Here is a 22,595-nt window from a genome sequence, read left to right as displayed (position 1 = left end):
ACCAGGAGATGTGTAAGGGGTTGTTTTTTTTGGTTTACATTTTACTATAGTGAACACTTTAGAATCATCTTAATCAGATCATTTAGACATCTGTTTGCCCCCTTCCCCAGGTTCTGTGGAGATAAATGCAGACCCCTACCCTCTGTTGTAACAGAAGAGCATCCATTCCTTTTGCTTGGTCCCTATCTTCTCTCCAATGACAAAAGCAGAGAGGTTCCCCTTGTTATTTCAGGATTATTTAAGGACCTTTTGCAATCTACCCTAGAAGAAGCATCTTGAAAAGCCAAGTGGACAAAGTAGGAACTTGTTCACCTGTTTGTTGACTTCTCAGATCTATTTATGAGATGTGACTTCGCTGTGCAAATGTGATGCTGGCTCTTCCCCAACAGCTCATTCATCCTGTGCCTCTCAGCCCCCTCGCTGCAGCATCTCATGAATCAGTACTGAGACTCCTTAGTCTGCCAGTCCCCAAACCACCCATCACATCTCTTTTTTTTTTTGTACAATGGATGCATTTATTGTGTGCTTATAAGGCCTTAGTAGGCACTCTGGAAGGTCCCTCTTTGACCTGTCTTATTTTCAGTTGGTCCTTCCCTTGCTAGAGTTGCTGCTTTCTTCCTTTTCCCCACTCAGGGTTCACAGCCTGTCCCTCTCTGAGGGATCATAGAATCATAGAATGGTCTGGGTTGGAAGGGACCCCAAGGATCACAGAGTTCCAACCCCCTGCCACAGGCAGGGCCACCAACCTCCAGGCCTGGAGCTACACAAGGTTGCCCAGGGCCCCATCCAACCTGGCCTTGAGGGGTGTCTGGCTACTTTCAACTGCTGTGTTCAATCTCCTGTGTAACTACACCAGTGTTATTCTCCTAGAACAGGTTTCCAAGAGGTCACACACATCTATATACACACTTAAAAAAAATTATATATATATTTTTTTACCTGAACCTTCCATGTGAGGTCTTCAAGCAATTCACCCTGTCTGAATTCACCCTTCCAGTTGCTCCCTTTAGCTCCACTTCTCTGCATTTTCCCCTTCTCAACTACTCAGTACTAGGGAGGGTATTTTGGGTTGCTGCCTCTCCTGGAAATCTGACCAGATTGACATGATGGGCAACAAGAAGCTTTTCTACAGTTACTCCTTGAACCTGCACAGTTCTTGAGACTAAATGAAGTGTTGCTCCTCTGCAGCTGGATGCTTAAATAGCCCAGCCTTGGCTTTGCTGTGATTTACCCTCTCTGCACGGAGGTGATCCAAGTCCCTTTGTACCCCTGTTTTCTGTGCTAGCACCTCTCTGAGCTGCTCTTAAACCCCAAGAGTCCTGTCAGGGTCCTGCCAGGTGCTCGATGTCAAAGTGAGCCCCAACATCAGGTTCCCCCTTTCCAAGCCCAGGCCAGCAGCTCAGGAGGATGCTGTGGCGTTGATTGATCTCACGAACCCATCTGCTGGATGCCAGCCGGCTCTCTGAAGGAAGCGTTACTTCTGGTGATGTGCAAGCAGAGCTCCCTGTGCTGCAGCTCCAGCGTGTCGCCCCTTGCCTGTGAGTCTCGGAGAACAGCCCGGCTCCCTCCGCTCCGTAACCCCGAGCTGGCAGCGGGCTGCTCTTGGGGACCCCCCCACTCTGCCCCCCTTTCCCCAGGCGAAGCATCACCACCCTCCCCAGCCTCTCCTCGCCCCGCGACCGGAGCGGGTGCTGTGCGGGTGCTGTGCGGGTCTCTGCCTGCCCCTTCCCGGGGCCGAGCAGCGCGAATCCACCCGCAGTCCCGCCGAGGATACCGGGAGGGTCCCGGGTGGGGACTCCCCCCCCACCCACGCCCACGGAGCGCCTCTGCGGGCGGGGCCGGCCGCGCTATAAGGGGCGGCGGCGGCGGGACGGGGCGCGCTATGGGGAGCGATGGGTGGTGCGCTGCGGCGCTGCTGGCGGCGGGGCCGGGCCGAGGGGCGCTGCTCTTCCTCCTCTTCCTCCTCCTCCTTTTCCTCGTCCTGCTGCTGGGCTGCTCCCGGCCGCTGGCCCTGCGGCGCGGCCCCGGGCAGGTGGGTTACCTGCCGGAGCCGGGGCTGAGCCCCAAGCAGGCTGCTCGCCGCGCCCGCCGTGCCCGCCGTGCCGGCGCCCTGCCGCCGCCCTACCCCAACGGCTGGTACCGCCTGCTCGACTCCGCGCAGCTGCCCCGCGGAGCTGTCCGCAGCCTCGCCCTGCTCGGTGAGTGCCAGCCGCCGCATCCCCGACGGGAGCCCCTGACCCCACACCCTGGCAATGGGGGTGACGATGCTCGGGGGCCCGGCCGGTGTGCAGCGCATACCTGCCCGGGCATCCCCCCGGGATATTGGGGCAGCCCCAACCGGGGATCCCCGCTGGTGAATCAGGCATCCCTGCCCCGGCACGCTGCCAGGGCATCGGAGCATCCCTGCCTGGGTACTTGTGATGGGGTGGCATTCAGGCCAGCTCCTACGCTGGGAACTGGCCTGTCCTAGTCAGCAGCTCTGTCAGGGCCTCGGGACATCCCCCCTCAGACATCCCCACCAGGGCACCAGGATGTGCCTGCCTGGGCATCTGCTGGGGCATTGAGACATGTACTGGAGCATCCCTGCCTGGGCATTCCTGCTGGGACACAGGGATGTCCCTGCCTGGGCATCCCCACTGAGGCACTGGGTCGTCCTCATGGGGATATCTTCACCAGGGCACTGGAGCATCCCATTGGGTGTCCTATTAGGAGTATTCCACCCCCCCTGTCCCTGCTGTACAACAGCTCATCTCTGCCAGGCACCAGAAATCATTCTGTGTGCTGTGCCCAGAAAGACCATGGAGCAGATCCCCAAGGAAACACTGGTCAGACACATGGGAAATAAGGAGGTGATTGGTGACAGCCAACATGGCTTCACTAGGGGAAAATTGTGCCTGATAAATTTGGTGGCCTTCTACAATGGGGTTACAGGGTAGATGCCATCTACCTGGACTTGACAGCATTTGACACTGTCTTGTGTGCCATTCTTGTCTCTAAATTGGAGAGACACAGATTTGATGGATCTGGCACCACTCAATGGGTATGGAATTGGCTGGATGGTCACACAGCTACAAGACCATGTGGAGTTCAGTGATGAGTGCCATTCCTGAGGGGCTGATACTGGGACCAATGCTGTTTAACACTTTTGTCAGCAGTATGGGCAGTACGATTCATGCACCCTCGCTTGCCAGTGAGCTGTGTGGTGCAGTAGGCACACTGGAGGGAAGGGATGTCATCCAGAGAGACCTGGGCAGGTTGGAGAAGTGGGACCATGCAAATCCCATGAAGTTCAAGAAGGCCATGGGCAAGGTCCTGCACATGGGTCAGGGCAGCCCCCAGCACAGCCACAGGCTGGGTAGACAGTGAATGGAGAGCAGCCCTGGGGAGAAGCACTTGAGAGTGTTGGGCTCAGCGTGGCCCAACACTGTGTGCTTGTAGCCCAGAAAGCCAACTGTGTCCTGGGCTGCATCCCCAGCAGCAGGACCAGCAGGTCAAGGGAGAGGATTCTGCCCTGGGGAGAGCTCAGAGCCCCTTTCCAGCCCCTCAAGGGGCTCCAGGAGAGCTGGAGAGGGGCTGGTGCTGAGGGCAGGGAGGGCCAGGCCCAGGGGAACGGTCTTCAGGGCCTTTGGGCACCCTGTGCTTGGGGGGGGTGGGGGGAGGTGGGGGAGAGTGGGCACTCGGGGGGGTTCTGAGGGCACTTCCCACCAAACCAGGCTGGGATTTTAAGATTCCAGTAGCCCATGCTCTCTATTCTAAACCTCTCAGGAAAAGGGTCAGGAGCAAAGTTCTCTCTAAGTGCAGCTATTGCTCTGCTCTGTGTGGACCCCTCCCTTAGCAGGGGAGGCACCTTAAGACTTTATGTATTTCTGTGAAGGCCCCTTCTATCCTGCAGCTGAAACAGGCTCCAGGTGCTGAAAACCCAGGGCTGAGGGTCCAGGCCCTGAGTGTTCAGAGATAACAGGGAGGAATTAACGCTCCCCCGGCCTAGCGCAAGGCAAAGCCCTTCAGCACAGACGCCTCCCGCCATGGGACGCGGGACAGCGGCCCAGCTCTGCAGGGTGCCAACACATGAAGCATGGGGTGCAACAGGCCCTGGCCGCTCACTGCTCTGGGGTATCTTCTACACACTGTCAGTGAGCCAGCAGCCACCACACCCCGGGCCTTTGGCAGCAAACCGCCTCCTGCCCACAGCCTCCTGCCTGCAGGCCCAGGCTCTGGCAGCTGCCTGGTGCCATCTCGTGGTTAAGGAACTTCTTCAGAGCAACTCTCTGCCACTGGAAAGGAAAGAAACCCTCCAGTACCAACTCGTCACAGGGTATTTCTGCAGCCCTTTGCACAGGCAAGGCCTGGAAAGTTGGGTAAAAGTGCTGGTCGGTGCTGTCTCTGCAAAAGGTGTGGAGCCAGGCGTGTCTGACCTCACCCTCCTCATCAGGGGATGTTGCTTTCACAACCACAACACCTTGTGTTTCTGCAGGAGAGCAGCTGGCTGCCTATCGCACCCAGGATGGCCAGGCCTACGTGGTGGACGCTTACTGCCCTCACCTTGGTGCTAACCTCGCTGCTGGCGGGCGTGTCGTGGGCAACTGCATCGAGTGCCCGTTCCACGGCTGGCGGTTTCAAGGAGAAGATGGAAAGTGCACCAGCATCCCCTATGCTGAAAAAGGTGAAGTTTCCCCAGAGCCACATAAGTTTCCCCAGATTTCATCTGCAGCAGTGGCAGTGGCCTTGTTAAAAGCTACTTCATTAAGGAAAAGTGGTCCTTTGAATAACCCACCCTCCTGCTCCCCCCGTTTCATGCAGTGCCCCACTTCTCCACCTGGGTTGTCCATGTTAGCACATAATATACCAGTGCCTTTCCCTGTGTTAGGTGATAACTTAGGGAAGATCAGGGTTGTGACCATCTGAAGAACCTGAATGTACACAGGTTCATGGGACCTGATGAGATGCACCCCAGAGTCCTGAAGGAAAGGGCTGATGTAGTTCCCAAGCCACTCTCCGCAGTATCTGAAAAGTCAGGGCAGTCAGGGGAAGTCCCTAGTGACTGGAAGAGAGAAAACATCACAACCATTGTAAAAAGGGTAGGAAGGAGGACCCTGACCTACCGCCATCTGTACCTGGAAAGATCATGGAACAGATCCTCCTAGAAGCTCTGCTGAGGCACATGGAGGACAGGGAGGTGATTCCAGCCAGCCAGCGTGGCTTTAATAGGGGCAAGTCCTGTGTGATCAATCTAGTGGCTTTCCACAATGGAGTGCCATCCCCAGTCATACTCTGATTCTGTGATAGTCCTACAATGCCTGCCTTCAGCAACTGGGGTATAAAAGAAGATTTTTTAACTCTGAGCCATCCATTGCACCGGGAGGGATGGATCCTGAGGCACCACTGGTTTTTGGGAATGTTTCTGTGCTCTGTAGAGATAGCTTAGATCACGTCAGTGCCTAAATCTGTCACATCAGCATGACAGAATACTTTCTCAATGGAAAAATTTTTCTCCTTTTAAGGCTTGAAGGGAACTTCTGGTTAGGATCCAGGAAAGCTCTTCACACCTACCATTTAGAAGTGTGTAGGAAGAGTCTCTTACTTAAAGTTCACATGTAACCATTGCTCAGTCTGGCCCTGCAAATCAATTTAAATCACCAAGTCTAAACGTAGCTGAAACAGCAAGCAGAATGACCCTGAGTTTCAGCTGGGCTTGTGATCCTTAGCTCTGTACCCTGAGTTCAGCTTTCTCTGATTGGCCTTGGTTGGGATAGCAAAGGAAACATCAATTACCAGCAGAACTCAGTCTTGCTACTAAACAGACTATTTTTCTCAAAGGGGAAGAAGCATTCCATCCTTGTGTATCAAGATAAATGATGTAAAGATCTCATCAAACAGCAGTTGTGTGTGTGTGTGTATCTTCTTCAGGAAAAGATGCAAGCTGTATTTCCCCATACATGCTCGCTCAGAAGCTGCATTCAAATGAAAATTTGGTTCCAAGTAATGAGCAAAGATGTGCTCCATTCATAAAATGAGAATGAATATTATGGACACAAGCAAACGCTTGCCAAGATGGATTGTTTCATCTGAAGCATCTGTATTCAGTTGGTATCTGCAGTTATTGTAAGAATGAAGCTGCAGGTGGCTGCCCTGCTCCCAGTACAGCCAATGCTCAGGCTGATTTAAACAGATTTAAAAGCCATCTGTGCTCACACGGGTCACTTTGATGACGTCTGAGTGCAGGTGGGACAGGGTGACCCTTGGAGATGCCACTTTGAATCCTTTCTTTCCACCACAGTGCCGGATTTTGCCCGGGTGCGGCCGTGGCCGTCCTGCGAGGTGAACGGGATGCTGCTGGTCTGGTACCACTGCGAGGGGCTGGCTCCAACCTGGGCAGTGCCCGAGCAGCGGGAGATCACAACCAAAGAGTGGGTGTTCCGTGGGCAGACAGAGCACTTGGTCAACGCTCACATCCAGGTAGGAGCCTGCTCCCTCCATGGGATACACCTGGGTCATCTCCTCTAGCCCAGTTCAGGGACATCACCCGGTTAACCCAGTCAAGGTCCTGTCCCTCCCAGCTCGCTGAGGTCTGCCTGCACCCCGTGCCACTGCTGGCAGAGCTCAGACCCAGAAATACACCCAGAAATACACTGCACCATCTATTGAGAATACAGCATATGTTCCCCAAACACGAACTGTGGGCTTCTTGAGTAGAGAGCAGATGTTCTGGGTGCTTAACACGAATCTGTTAATTTGCTGTGACTTATAACTGATGTAATTTAAAAAAAAAAAGATTCTCTGAGAACTGCAGTGTTTAGTGTCAGGAGGCTTCTCAGCTCATCCATCACCACACTGGAAACACGCGGTTATTTCGCTGTTAATCTTCACAATCACCACCACACGCTGACAAATGCTCCTCCATGGAGGAGAAGTGGCTGTTGGCTCCATCCTGCCTCAGTGGAAATGGGGCTGGAAAAGGGGAAACTTGTCACTGCACTAAATGGAAGGGACCCAAACTGTGCTCCTCCAAGGGACCTGGACTGTGCTCCTCCAAGGGACCAGGGGCAGCCATGGGTGGGGGCTCCTTCTGGACAGTGATGGAAGGCAGCAGCGGATTTGAAGATGGGTGATCCCAAGGGATTTTAGACCTTGGAGATTTTTATATACCTGACACTTCTATTTGTAAAAATCAGTGGCAAAAGTGACTCTTAATCTAAAGCACACTTCTCTCCAGAGGAGAGAGGAATCTGCTGACTAAATGACAACTAAGGTAAGCAGATTAGAAAGAAATGAAGAATTATTAGAAGAAATGAAGAAGGTGTGTGAGGCACAGGAGATACAGCCCTGGGAGTGTGAAGAGGAGTTGTGAGAAGCAGGGAGAATTTGGGAGACTGATGGGCTTGAAATATTTATTTCAGTGCAAGCCACCATACACAGGTCTATACTGGGACCAGTCTGTGATGCTGGCCAAACTGGTGGAAAGCTGGTGTGATAAAACAGTTAAAGACTTGCATAAAGTGATGTATTGTGGGGAGGATGGTGAGGTTTAAAGGTTTAAAAGGATGTGGGAACTAGTCAGTGCATAACACAAAGCTGGTGTTGACACGTTCCATTCCTCACAATGACTACAGGGCGGGGGGGGGGGGACTCGTTTGGAGCCCCAGCTTGTGCAGCTGCAGAACTTACCCTGCACAGACCTTACACTGAACCCCCTGTTTACATTAGTCCAGCAGACTGGCTAAGAACTAGTCCCAAGGCAGCCCGTGCTGAGCCCCTGCCCCTGCTCACCCCGCTGCCTCCTGCTGTGTCGGGAACCTGGGGGCATCCCCTCCCGCTGCAGCGATGTGTCCCTGGCTGTGCAGTGGTCATGCTGGTGCTGCTGCAGTCCTGCTGCCAGACACAGGCACCCCCCCTACCCTGGGCCAGCTCTTGCCAATGGCAGCTTGTTCCCCTCGGCAGGAGATCCCCGAGAACGCGGCTGACACGGCTCACCTGGCGTTCGTCCACGGCCCGGCCATCCTGAGCGGAACCGATCTGAGATACACGAGGTCCAAGCTGTGGGATTTTATGAAGCATGTCTGGAACGTAAGACCCTCACTCTCCTCTTACACATGAGGAGGTCCAAGTCCTTCAAACCACGTCCCCTTTCTGCTGCACAGCATCAGTCCCACCTCACCCCTCCTGCTGTGTGCCTCCATCTTCAGGTCCCATCTCTTCTCTGTCCTTGAGGGTTTTAGCTGCACTCCCTCACCTCTGCTCATCTCTAGATCATCTTCACAGCCAGATCTTGACACCATCTTGCTACTATGTCGCTCAGCCTGTGCTCCTATCTGAGACCACCCTTCTCCACCCCTCCAGGCCGAGTGGCAGCCAGAGCAGGCGCCAAACGAGCACTGCTCCCAGATGCTGGTTCAACACAGTGCAACCATCTTTGGGAAGCGTGTCTCCCTGATGGATCTGATGGTTTCAGCCAGACAGGTATGTCCTGGTGCTGGTGACAGCCCGAGCTGAAGGGCTTTGTCACCCATAGTGGGTCCTCCCTGCCCAGCATAGCTTTTCCTACCAACCGCAGCAGACACGTGTGCCAAAGTCACGTGCTGGCACTGGGGCTGCTCTGCAGCGTGGAGGAAAGGGAGGGCTCATAAGGACTCTGTGCCCACAAAACAGCTTAAAGAAAAGTGAGGACACCAGGAGACACTGGTGACAATGCTGGGGACCTGCACACCACCATGTCACAGCTCCTCACAGTACAGCAGCGTGGACCTCTTCAGTGCACAGCAAACGTGCCTGGGAAAGGCAAAGCATCAGAAGCAGCGTGTTTGGTAGCCAAAGATGAGCTAATAATGCAGATGACAGGGTTTGATAAAGAATTAAGGGAAATAGAAATAATGCTACTAAACACTGGGACCTGGTGGTCTCACTTTTGTTTTTGCTTGTGGTTTTGTTGGGTTTTTTCTTTGATGAAACACAAAGCTTGCCTGGTAAAACCAGCAACTTTGTTCTAGTATGTTTTTGAAGGCATCTGACCTATTCCCACATTACAAATGCAGAACAATAGCAAAACAAAGCCTTGATAAGGGCTAGATCTCAGTGTAATTAGGGAATTATCTCAAAGTGGGTGTTGATTGTATCTCCCTTCAATCCTTCTATCTGCGCTGTTCAGCACTGCTGTCAGGGAACAGCAGAAAAAAGACATTCAAATAAGCTCACAGGAAGTTTGTACCCAACCAAACATCAAAGGAGGCAGCAAATAAAGTAGCTGGAACCCAGCAACCAGTGTATGACCATGCAGCTCTGTGTCTGGATGCTGGATAACAGGTACTTCATGTCATTCAAGACAAAGGACTGAACCTGAGCCACATGTTTGTAGTTCAGCTAAAACCTAATGGGGCTGTTGTCTCTGCAGAGAAGAAAGCGGGAGCAGGAGTAGATGTAGTATTTCCTCCCTGCTGTGTGGCAATCACTGCTACTGAAACCAGAGCCCAGGGCAGGTGTCAGCAATCCAATAAGGCTGTTGATGACCTGATGGGAATTCAGTGATGAACAACAAGGCCAAGTGAAAATTTGGAAGCATTTCCTAGAAGATTAGAGTTTGAACTTCTGGGGATCAGTCAAGTACTGTAAACCCCCATGAATTTCCATGAGTCCACAGCAAAGCCATCCAGCCCTGCCACATTGCTGAGTGTCCCAGGCCAATGCAGGCTGCATAACTCTGCTGGGCTTCCCCTGACCTGGGCAGCGCTGGCAGTTGGCAGCCAGTCCGTGACTCATGGCCCTGATGTGTAGTTTGACTTTATGCCTATTATCTGATGAAAGACAGAGTAAAGGGGGACTTGAGCACAGCCTGGGAGACATCTCCAGCAGGTCTGGAGCTGTGGGAGGTGCTGGACCACAGGGGACTGTTTCTTGAGGCTGCTCTGTTGCTCTGCAGGTGGGGCCAGGGCTGGTTTTCCTGGTCTTTGAACACGCTTTCCTTGGCCATGGGATCATCCTGCAGACAGTGACTCCCCTGGAGCCTCTCCTGCAGAATGTTGTCCACAAAATCTACTACCAGAAGAATGTGCCAGCCATAATCCCAAAGTTCATCCTGAGAGCAGAGTGCATACAGGTAAGGCTTCTGGAGATGAGCAGCCAGTGGTGGTCCCCTGGAGCTTGCTGGCTAGGAGATGTGAGAAGGGAGAATGGTTGCTCATGTGGGCTCAGGTATACATGGGAATAAAACACTTGTGGGCAAGATCCTTTCAGTGCTTGGCACAACCTTTCTGTTTTAGTAGCCCAAAGAACTAAACTGGAGGTTTAGTAAAGAGGGTGCCTGCAGCAGCTCACCTGTTGAGGATGACAGAGGAGCACTGTTCCTCTCCTGTGCATGGGGAACTGGGGCACAAGGATTAGGCAATCTCTCCCAAGATGCAGGAGTTCTTCAAGGGAACAAATAACTACATCCAGATCTCCAGAGCCTCAGGTTGGTGAACCTCTTATCTCCTTTGGTGAGGCACTGGAACAGGCTGCCCAGGGAGGTGGTGGCTGCCCCCTCCCTGGAGGTGTTCAAGGCCTGGTTGGACGGGGTCTTGAGCAGCCTGGGCTGGTGAGAGGTGCCCTGCCCATGGCAGGGGGGTTGGAACTTGATCTTTAAGGTCTCTTCCAGCCCTGACCCTTCTATGATTCTCTATGTCTTCACCCACTCCAGCGTGGGGCCTTTCCAGGTGGGGTCTGGGCCTTTTCCCTGGGCTGTGGGGGGACACCCGCTCCACCATGGGTTTCTCCAGGGGCTCAGGGGCATCTTTCCCTCTGGCACCTGGGGCGCCTCCTCCCACTTCCCTGCCCTTGATGCCTGCACAGCTCCTCACACCTTCTCACTCCATTCTCAGGGGCACAAAGCAGCTGCCTGTGGGTTTTGTCTCCTCCCTGTGATTCCCAGAGGCCTGTGACCATGGCTGATGGGCTCGGCCTTGGGCAGCAGCGACTCCGGCCTTGACTGGGCCCATGTTTACTCCTGGGGCCTGCAGAGAGCTGCTGGCTGCTGCTTGCAGAACCCACCCCTCCAACCCTCCTTCTCCATTAGAACCCAGCCATGCACAACCACAACAGTGTGTCTAAGCAGAGTTTAAGCTGTGGAAAGCCTTTACAAAGGCGTTGTTAGCAGGAGCTACTCCATGAATCAAAAACCTCAGGTGGAGCTGGCCTTTCTCAAGATCTCCTATGACAAAGGCAGCCTAAGACAAAAGTAGCTTTGTTTTTGGGAGGTAGAACAGGCTTAACATCTGCCAGCTGCAGGCAGAGCTGTAGCTTTACAAGTTCCAGGTAGCACAAGCAGTGCCACACCAGCCCTATGGAGAAACACTGTAAAATAAACCAGCACAACCCCACTGGTTCAGCTTCCCCACCTGAATGGGACCATTCTCCTCCTCTCAGTTTGAGCGTGATATAACCATCTGGAACAATAAACAGTATCTGCCCAAGCCACTGCTGGTCAGAGAGGACTCCAGCATCCAGAAGCATCGGCGCTGGTACGCCCAGTTCTACAGCGAGAAGAGCATCAGGCTCCCAGTGCAGAAGGAGGGCTTGGACTGGTGAGGACCCCGCTGCCTGCTGCACAAGGTAGTCAGAGGCTCCCCTGGCTGGTGGGCAGTGGTGCTGGGCTGGCACTGGCACAGGGAGCAGAGCCTGAGCCCTGGAGATCTTCTTTTACCTTCCACGTTCAGGGTGTCGAAGCCCAGTGCATGTAACGCTTGCTCTTGTACCTCTGCTGCCACATATGAGCTCAGAGTGAATTTAGGATTGCCAGAATTGCCTTTGAAGTGCCCTTGGCTCTTGCTGCTGCCATCATTTTGAGTAGTTGTTAAAAAAAGGCTTTGCATTTTTGGGATTTTTTTATCTGCCCCCCATGTCCTTACCTGGGCTTCACTGAGCCTGCTGAGCTTTTGCACGAGTCAGTTCCATGTAGTGATACTGCACCTAGTTGGGAAGCAATCCAAGGATTGAGAGAGGTTGACAGAGAGACTATCCTGGCAACTCTGCAGGGCAAAGATGTGATTAAGATCCTGCTTGGGTAACCCCCATGTTCCAGCAATACCCTGTGTACACAGCTGTAAAAGCTGTCTCATGGCAGGCTCACATACTGTGATCAGAAGTGAAGCTGACACATGGAAACCAGGCTGCACACCTGGTGAAAACTGATAGATTCTCCTGTGCTTTGTGCCTACATGCTCTAGATAAAGGGCTGAATTCTGCCTTGCTGCATACCCTGGATAACCCCATAGTCTCCAGCATATAGCTTGGTAGGACTTTGCCAAGAGCCAGCAAGAGCAAATGCTCACATGCAGGACCTGTCCCAGGAGGCTGGTGCCTGCTGCTCTCACACAGTCTGAGCTTGCCTGTACCTTGTGAACTCTGCACTTTGCTGAGGCTTTTGGTTCCTCCTTCACCACTGATGCACAGAGTGGGGCTGTGAGAGGGTTCCTATCACAGCTCCCAACCAGTGCAGAGTCCATCACCTACCCCAGCAGCATCCCTGGTAACATCTGCTGTGCCTTTGCCTGTCACATCTGGCTACTGAGCTGTCAATATTTCACTATTAAAATTTTAAAACCCCCTGCTCTCATGTTCCTGGTTTACTGTTCCTCATTGCTTTGTGGGGTGTTCTTGTGTGGGGGAAGGGATTCTGCAGCTGGCTTGTGCTGTGCTGCTTCAGGAGCCACAGAGGATCTCCAGCAAGGAACTTCAGGAGTCAGGAGCTTGGACAATCAGCATTTCCCAACTGAACAGCCTGAGCATCCCAGGGACCTGAGAGCGTGAATATGTCTCTGTGGCCCTGACTGCCCACACCTGGGGTGTTCATCCCCTTCCTGCCCACAGCCCTGGCACCCCATTTCAGCTCAGCTCTGGACCTTAAGCACCCCTGAGCTGTAGGGATTCCCTGGTTCAGCTGCAGATGTGCCCATATGGGCCTGGCTGATCTGATCCCTGACCACAGACTGACTTCCCAGCTTGACCTCCCTCAACCCTGTCCCACCACCATGGACTTGCCCAGGGATTGCTGGTCTGTGCCTGACCCTTGCAGCCTTCACAAGATCCCAATCCTGAGCTGCACATTGAATTCCCAGCCTGACACCAGACCTGTCTCATCACCATGAGCTTGCCTGGTGATCTGGACTAGTGGTTGAGCCTGGCCCTGATCTCTGGGACTACCCTGTCTCAATTGGGAGTGGTGGGAAAAACCTTGGCTACCAGCACCCCATTCCTTAGGGAACACCCACCCTTGTGCTGATGGGTGATGGAGAACCAGCAAGAGGCAGAAATTGTTACTACCTGGTGAGAGATGTTACACTACAGGTGTGGGTCAAGATGTTCACTGACATGTTCAAGGGGGCACACGGCCACCACACACACACACACACACAGAGGCACAAGGCTTTTCCTGCTCAGCACACGTCAAGGTTTGCTGTGGAACACGTCTGGGCTGTTGCTCCCTTCTCCTCCCTGTGCTCCCACATGCAGGATCTCAGCATGAGATCTCAGCCATGTGCTAGTGAAGGCAAAGTGAGTAGAGACACTGAGTTGAATTAACTTTGCTGGATTCATCAGTCTTTCTGAAATCAGAGGAAACTAGGGCACACCTCCAGCAAACCCTGAAACCTGAGCTGCCTTTTTCTTTATTACTCAGGTTTAAGCAGTTGAGTCCAGTTCAGGCAGAAATTAGAGAATGGGGAAGTAAGACAGGATTAGTTTAAGTCTCTGAGGTTTCCATTCCCAATCTTATCCTTTTAAATAGACCCAATTTAGCAATTTAGTGCCAGGAATCCCTGGCATGCCAAGGCACCCCTCCTGTCCTCCAGCCTCACTGCCTTTGGCCATACATTCTCCACTTCACATACTGACATTTTCCCAAACAAACCCTAACTCCTATTGTTAGGATGTGGGGACACCTAATCACACTGCTGGGATCACTTTCACCTCAAATCTACTGCGAAGCTACAGCCATTCCTCCTGTTCCATTCTGGTAGCTGCGTTTATTACACCCCTGACTGCCAGCCAGGAGAGTTCATCCCACTGCCAGACCTGTCTGTGCCCTTGGGTTTCGTGTTTTCCCAGCTAACAAATTCATTACAAATCCTCAGTGGTTTTTTTGGTTGCTTTTTTGGGAGATGGGTGATGGGTACAAGGGTTAGAAAAGCCTAAAGGGTATCAGAACAGTTGGTCAAAGAAAAGGATACATGAAGGGTGATGGAAAAACCTACCTTGCATCTTCCAGTGGAAGCCTTGGTCTCCTTTGAGCCCTGTCTATGCACTTGTTCCACCTGGGGCAATTTCCTGTCGCTTCTGGTGGGTCTGGGAGCTCCAGAGGCACCAGCAAGGCTGGGTCCCTACATGCAGAGCTGCCAGCGACCCTGGTGCACCCTATGAGAGACACTGTGATGCAGGTCAAGACTGGCAGAGCCTCTAAGCAGGGTTTTCTGCCCCCTCTCCTCTTCTGGCCATCACTGCCAACAGCTGTCCAGGCCCTTGTCCTGTGGGACGGGCCCTGCTCAGTGCCTCTTTTCTCCTGTATGGGCTCACAAGGCTTCAGCAGCCAAAAAACCCACCTGAGCTGAAGAGGAGAGGACCTGTGCTGCATCCCAACACCCCTCCAGCTGGCCGAGCAGAACCAGCTCACTTTGGGCTACACATCAATGTCTTGCTGGAGAGAGGAGCAGGTTCACTGCACTGCCAACCAAGCGTGAGGCAGAAGATGCTCTGGACAATGCTTTAGGGAGCTCTGGATCCGTGAGGGATGGAAGGAGAAGCCCACTGTGGAGTTTTTATGGCCAAAGAGGTCCCTCAAAGAGAAAGCTGTTGAGATTTAGGTCAGTGCACACAAGAAGCTGCTCAGCACTGGGTGATGTTCCCTTCACGTGCTTGGACAATAGAAAACCCCAGACACTGTTTCTTTTTTTTCCTAAAGGTTGTTTTATTGTAAAACCATAAATACAACACTGACATGAAAATCCTCAAGCAACGGATGCTTTCTTACAGTTACAGTTTGTCTTCTGCCTTGGCATCAACTCTGAAAAGAATGTTGCAGAAACATGTCTCTAAGGAATCTCCAAATAGCCGAGCTCTGGCCTGGAGCGCTCGGCTCGTTTGGAAGCTAAGTGGAACTATTCCTCCTCTCTCGTGGAATATTTCCATTCAGACAGCAACAGACTTGTAAAAACAGCAACATTTAAACACCTTGGGTTTTTTTTTTTTTTTCTTCTTTAATAATCCTTTTCATTTGACGTCAGTCTAAGTTTCAAACAGCACTGAATTTATTTAGCTGTAAAAAAAAACAAAACAAAAAAAAACCTGAAACAAAACAAAACAAAACAAAAAAACCAAAACCAAAACCAAAATCCTAAAAAGAAAAAAAAAAAATCAAAATAAAAATCAGAAGAACTTGAGTTGGCCTCAAGTGTTCCTATATCACAATGAAAATCAGCAACTCAACCCCGTGCAATATTGCTCTCTATTGAGTCATTCGATCCACACCAACAATACATGAGACTTCAAACAGGTTTTGTTTTGTTTATTAACACAGCAAGTGTGACATTAGATAACCTTTTAAATACAGTACATGGTACAGCACGGGGCCAGCTGCCCGCACTTCTCTCCATTATGAAGACAAAGCCAGCGGTGGCGGTTTATAAAAATATTGTGTTGCTACAAAAGTATAAATTAATGCTACCGGTATTAAGAAATATTAAACACATAAAACTTATAAGGATTAAGAAAAATATTCATTAATACCTGTAGAAAACTCTGGCCTAAAAAAGATATTTTTTTTTTTTGTATATTTTTTGTATATTTTTTGTTTTTTTGTATTTTTTTTAGGATGACATGAGATTCTTGCACTCGCAGGTCGAGACACGCGCAGGTGCATCTGTGGTATTGCCTAGAACATCTGCATCTAAGGGAGGGAGGAAATGCACACGAGTTACTGAGGGGTGAGGAGGGGAAAAGGAGAACATCAATCGTTTGCTCCGGGTTCTAAGGAGGATTCAGCTCCCCACAGGAGGGGTGAGAACACGGACACAGGGCTGAGGAACAGCTGCTCTGTTCAGACTGGCTGCGCACACAAGGATTTCCTGACGGTTTGGTTTGTCGGCGTGACCCTTTCTAGCTACGGCGTGGACCAGAATCCTCACAGTCCTCCTCCTCCTCCTGGACATACAGCCTTGGCTAGTCACCTGTCACAAATGTTTCAGTTCATTTCATTATCAGTTTTCCTTTTAAATAATTAAAGAAAATATTAATAATAATAATAATTCAAGTCCCAGTGAGTTTAAAGGGACCATGGAAAACAGCTCCTAAGAGTGTTTCTCCTTCCAGAACATACTCTTCCTTCCTTGGGCGGAAAGGTCCTTCTCCAGAGATAGTAAGAGAAATTAAAACCCCCTCCTCCCACCCCCCAGCCCGCTGGAAAACCCCAACCCCCCCGTCCCCAGCCACCACAGAGACCGCCACCAGAAGCCCCAGAAGGCTGAACACAAGCATTCAAGGCTGATGAGGATGGAAGTGTCTTTTTAAAGGAACTTTGGTTGTGAAAAGCAAAGGTTTGACATGCCTGTACTCATCAGCTCCTCTGTGTAAGATCCCTGTGGTTAAGGCTGTGCTGCTCACCCAGGTACCAAGACCTGCTGACCGCTGTCGGTGCCGCTACAACGATGGGAAGGAAGGAAGGAAAGAAGGAAGGAAGGAAGGAAATCCTTCCAGCCAGCAGCTGACGTGCCTCAATGAGCCACAGACACGACTCATTTCAGAAGTTCTTCTACAGAACTCACTCAGCTGCCTATGGATCAGATAAACCCTGAAGGGGCCTCTGGACACGCCGGTGTCTAATGTGAGCAGAACTCTACCTTGAGTTATACAACAAAGGACCCTGACAGGAGTAGTGAAACACCCAACTAATCAGCCAAACAAAACCCAAAATGCAACCAAGTCCCCCAGACATTCAGTACATGAAGTGAGACTTCAGGGCAATACACTCAACACACTCTCATTGGTTCACCATTTCTGGCCTAGCATAAGCAAACTCCCACAGTACCGATGGGCCCTTCACCCAGGAGCTGTGCTGGGCTTGACTTCTCCATCTTTTTATTACTCTCTCATTCAGTGACATTTCCAGAAGCCCCAAGAAGAGGATAACCTGTGCCATGGGGACAGGTCCACGCACTGGGAAAAGGGAGTTCTTATTGCTACGACATCTTCTGGAGTACCCAACAGGACCTGGAGTCTCAGATGATGTTTCTGGGCTTTCCCAACGGATCCCACGGGATCAGGATCAGGGTGCAGCACAGAAAATGCACAGCAGAAGCAGCAAAAAGTTTTAAGACTCTCCCCCATCCTGATTCTTCCACCTTGGCAGCACAAGGGTTGACAAGACACCTGCTCAACTGGTGTTTTCTCCTCTGCCCCTTCTGCTGGTCAGCGACCTCCCTCCTTTATGGAACCTCACTGATGTATTTATGGGGGTGCTGGGAGGGGTTTGGTGCTGCTGGTGCATGGGAGGATGTGGAGGAAGATGCTCTGTGAACCCTCCTGGACCTATGGGACAGGACTGGACTCCACTTGCAGGTGTCATTTCCCACCTCTACATCCAGTCTTTCCTCTCTCAGCAAGGTCCAAATCAGCCCTGTGCCCCATGGAGTGTGCCCCATGTAGCAGCACAGCCTGGTTTCAAATGAGAGGAGCCCCAAACATTCCTGTAACAGTCCTCCCCCCCGATGAACACATTTCTCCTCCCTGAAAAGGTTTCCCAGAATCTGCCTTTAGTGTCTTTTTGTTCATTTCCATCCCATTGCTCCTAATTATTCCATAGGGAACCACCTGTCCCCTCCTGCGTGTGCCCTGAGTGCTCCCAGGAGCTCCTCTCCACCTCCTTTGGCCAGAGAGATGCAATTAGAGATCTGAGCTGTTCCTCAGCACAGGCAGCACTCCCAGCCTTTGAGGAACACTTTGGCTGCTCCAGTAACATGGTGCTGTCCCCAAGTGCACACAGCATCCCTGAGTAGCACCACGCCTCAGTCACCCTGCTCCTGTGCCACACCACACCCTGGCTTGCCTACTGAGGGATGCAGAAGCTGGACACAGTCCCTCAGACTGGGAACAGCTGAGTGGGCTCATCCATGGATACAGATGTATCCCAACAACTTCTTCTCATGCTGAACCTCCCGTGTCACTGTGAGCTGCTGGAGAAAACCAAACCAGCCAACCTCAGACAGCCCACTGATGTTACCTCAGACAGCACATGTCAGAGCTCAAGCCACTCTCACACGTGTCTCCCCTCTGCTTTCAGTCATTCCTGAGCTCTGAGGGCATCTGCCAATGCTCTGCTAGCCAAATCCTTGTAAGGGTCTTGTAAGGCTCCCTGAGCTGCTCCTGGACACACTCTCCCATGAGCAGGGGAGAGCATCCAGCGAGTGCAGTTACACCAGTTTCATGTGGATGCTGAAGCCAATTCATCTCAAAACTCCACTGGTTTAACCAGCGATGAACAGACAAACCCTGAGCCCACAGTGGCTGCACAGGAACCTTTCCAGGCTGCACTAATGAAATACAACCAACTCAGCTCCCTTAGCACAGACGTGCAGCTCTGACAAGAGGAGAGGTTCACTCCCATCTGGAACTGACCCTGGCACAAGACAGACCCTGGCACAAGCTTGTCTCACAAGCCAGATCACAGCTGCTGTCAGCAGCCAGCCACAGGCAGGAGAGACAGGCAGAGCAGAGCAGTTTGGGCTTCACGCTCCCCACTGACCCTCTGGCTGCTGCACTCACACAGAAACCACCTTCTGCTTTGAAGAACTCTGCCTCTGTACCCAACTCTCTCTGTTTTCTAGTCACAAGGACCTTCAGGCTGTACTGGAAGGTCCTTCATCTTTACAGTTCATGTTCTGTTGGTGCTCAGTCCCCACCTGAAGATCACAACCCCTCCACAGCAAACAGAAGCCTGTGAGCCAGGCTCACAGTGAGCAGCAGGAATGAATCCCAGCCTGAGGGGACACAGGTTTTGTATCCCTACACATTTCTCCAGTGTGAGTAAAGGAAACAAAGGAGCAGAGGGCAAATTCTCAAGATGATCTACCAGAGGAGAACTTCTCCTCCTAACTCAAAGGGAGAAGAACCTCACAACAGCTCAGCCAAACGAGACTCCCTCCTCCCTGGTCTCCCACTGCAGGATGGACAGTGCCCCTTACATCCCAAGTGCTGCTCCATTCTACCCAGTGAATCATAGGACAGAACCACAGAGCAGTTTGGGTTGCCATAACCAAAATTCAGACCTTGGTGAAGTTATCTGTGCTCCTTAGAGTGTAAATCCAAGTCCTGGAAGGGAAGGAGAAATAGGAGCAGAGCAGCTTGGCAGTTCTGGTAAATACACACCCTCTGGATGGGCTTCTGGCCTGTGAATGGTGAAATGGATCAGACAGAAGTCACTGAGTGAGCAGACACAGCTCCTCACAGAACACCCTGTAACCACATTTAAGTGTCATGACAAGCTGCAGCTTCTTCCACAGAGCTGCTGGAGAAGGGGGCTGGCCAACCAGCTCAGCTCCTCTTCTCACCTGTTTTCCGGATTGCTCCATTTTAGGGTTTTATTTTGCCTTTTCAGCTGCTAAGATGAGTTTGTAAGTCTTTGGGAGAATCTCATGCACCACACAACACTACCTGTTTGCTCAGCATCCATCCTGAGCACAACTGGAACTGCACTTGCCTCAGAGGTGACACTCAGACAGGGGAGAGGGGCAGTCAAACCCCTCTTCAGTCATCAGACCTGATGCCAAACCCAGAGATGGGCTGGGAGTTACGGGTGGTTGTGGCCTCTGTGCTTGCATGCCCTGGCTGTGCAGCCACGGTCCAGCTCACTGCCCTGCTCAGCCTGGCAGCAAACTGCTGCACAGCTGAAGGTGATGTTACCCCAGTCTCAATTCCAGGGCTTTAGACCTGTGCTGACTCTGCCTGGTCCATTTCCCACCCTCATGCCTTGCAGACAGGCAGCACAACGAGCCTGAGTTGCCAGTTCCCACAGGAGCTGTCAGTCTGTCCCTCAGCAAAGGAGTGTTGGGGTTTGGAGCTTTCCCTCCAAAGGAATGCAAAGGTTTTGCCTGTTTCCATGAGCATCAAAAGCCTGAGAGGGGCTCTCAGAGCCTCAGGTGGACCAAGCACAAAGGTGTAAGTGCCATGAGGAGAAAGAACTGCAAATCCTGTCCCAGCTCTGCCCATCAGCTGAGCTGCACAGCACATCCCCCCACCCCACCCCAGCCCTAACATCTAATCTAACTTTGGAGTCAGCCAAGTTTTCTTGCTACAAGATACCTTGTGCTTTCAGTGGGGGCAGCAGCACAGCACCAACACTTTGTGATCAGCACACACCTCACTTGGCTTTTTGCTTGTACTGGGAGGTTGAGTCATTTCTTACAGGTTCCTCCTGCACAGCAAGTGCAAACACAGGGGTTAGGCCAGGCTCAATGGTGGGAGAGAGTAAAGCCAGCAGGAGGAACAGGTACTATCAGCATCTCCATTTGGGAAAGTGACTGCCAGAGACCTGAGATGTCCAAGTGTCTCTGCCTTGGTAGCTCACCTTCAAGTGCTGCTACACCTGCAGCTGCCAGTGGGGCTGCTGCCTGTGTCCTTTAAGACAATCACATGCAGAACTTACAGTTAGGAGACAACTAGCTTTGCCCTGATGCCAGTAACAGTGTCAAGAGGTCAACCCCAAACCCTACACTCAGTAACAGATCTCGTTTCCAGGCTGAAAAGGGCAAGAGAGCTGGGTGCAAAGAGCTGTCCTGGGACCTTGACTGAGGAAGGTCTCCAGCATGCAAACTGTTCCCACCTGAGCCCTGTGGCAGTCAGGCTGTCAGCTACTGCCCCTCAGATTCAAGACCTGTGCAGGTTTCCCATTTCTCTTGACTCAACTTCTATTGCACCAGAGGGGCAGGTGGGACCCTGGTTTGATGTCTGTGCCCAGCACACTCCAGAGAGACCCTCTGGTCTCCCCACCGCCTTGACAGCAGCCACCCCTGCACTGCTGAAGGGCTTCAGCCTCCAGCCAGCCTGCTTGGAGCTCCACAAGCTCTGATGTGGCAGTCAGTGCAGCCCAAGAGCACACTGCTGGGAGCAGGAGACGCTGCTTCAGAAATCAGAATCTGCTTGAATTTGCCTCTGGGATACGAGTCCCAGGGATGAGAAATTCAGAGTCTGGCACCAGGAGCTGGGAATTGTCCATGAGGCACCAAACCCAAGAGCCTGCAGAGACCCCATCCAGCAGCCCATGACCTGTGCCCACGGGCCCTGGACAGGGCAGAGCACTGGGGGACAGCAGAGTGACTGAGATGTTTCTGCACTATGATGATCTCTAATTGCATGTGGGGTGAGCCAGTTAAGTGTGAACGCCTAAGGTGGCCTTTCCTAGCCAGAACGATTCAGCAACATAACAAGTAGTGTAATGCACTGTAGGTATTAAAAAGACATTCGTGCTACTAGAGGAAACCATTCCAAATAAAACAGGAAGATATTCTTTGCACTCAAGCAGGAGCACTTACATTCAGAAGGATCTTTGAGCCCATGCACTTCTCTAAGCTTCCTTCAAACCCCAGTCTGGCAAAACTGATGATCTTTGTTCCCCTGAAGAATCATACACCTTGGTTTGGCCTTGGCCTTGGGAAGGTTGTTCTGAGCTTGTGTACCAAGAAACTTCTGTACAGGAAGTTCAGGTACAGCTGGGGGTTCTCAGTGGCAGCTGGCAGACCCTGGCAAGCTTGCTGGCAACCCACAGGCATCTTTACTCTGCCTGGTTCCCAGCAACTGCTGCAGGTCCCATAAGGGGATCAATTAATCGCAAACGAGCTGCTCTGAATGAGAATGAGAACCCCTGATGGACAAAATTCACAGAGAAGCTTCTTAACTCTGGGGATTCAGAGAAGAAGTTACGCTCTAAGAAAATAAATCCCAGAAACGTAAGGATTACAGACACCTTCTGCCACTTCTCTGCTTTGAATCAAGCTCACAGCTGGGAGTGGAGACAGGAAAGGAACTTTTGGTTTGGTTTTTTTTTTTTTAAAAAAAAAAAACAGATAGGAAAAAGTTAAAAAGAAAATTTACCCCCCCTTCAAGTCTCCCTCCCTGATTTGTAAAGGTACCAGTGTTCCTGAAACACCTGGTAGTGCCCCGAGTGTGGAGGAGGCTGCAGAGAAATGCCCTCAAGGTGTACAGTTATTCAAAGGAGCAAAGTCCAGTGCAGAACTGGTCTGTTCACTGTAGTCTGATTATCCATGGCAAGATGGCCCAGGGGACAAGAGGAAAGGTGGGGTGGAGGAGAAACAAAAGAAACTTCAAGTCACTTTAGATCTCAGCTGCCTGAAGACTTTAGAACATCAGCCTCCCATTGGTCTGCCCACTTGAAAACATTAGAAAGTCTGTCAAGTCCACACACTATCTATGGAAAGGAGCACGTTCCTGGCAGAGGGCTGTCTCTCTCACGTGCTCAGCTTTCCTTTCAAACTTAATTTTATATATATTTATATTTTTATATATATATAAAAAAGCACTTGGTTTCCAGGGGCATTCATAATGAGGTCCACAGTGTTTAGAACTTAAAA

General features: G+C 51.6%; 1 protein-coding gene across 1 annotated transcript; it reads left to right on the top strand.

Annotated features, from left to right (window-relative positions):
• Positions 1–1,882: 1,882 nt before the first annotated feature.
• LOC311198398 (cholesterol 7-desaturase nvd-like) lies at positions 1,883–11,553 on the top strand (the record flags this gene model as incomplete). The annotated part of the gene is made up of 7 exons (XM_084272342.1): positions 1,883–2,198; positions 4,475–4,663; positions 6,278–6,456; positions 7,939–8,064; positions 8,338–8,457; positions 9,911–10,087; positions 11,392–11,553. 7 exons carry the CDS (start codon positions 1,883–1,885, stop codon positions 11,551–11,553), a joined length of 1,269 nt encoding a protein of 422 aa, XP_084128468.1.
• Positions 11,554–22,595: the final 11,042 nt, after the last annotated feature.

This window comes from Gallinula chloropus (assembly GCF_964237585.1).
Source record: "Gallinula chloropus genome assembly, chromosome: 18".
Lineage (NCBI taxonomy): Eukaryota > Metazoa > Chordata > Aves > Gruiformes > Rallidae > Gallinula > Gallinula chloropus.
This window is presented reverse-complemented; position numbering and strand designations above follow the sequence as displayed.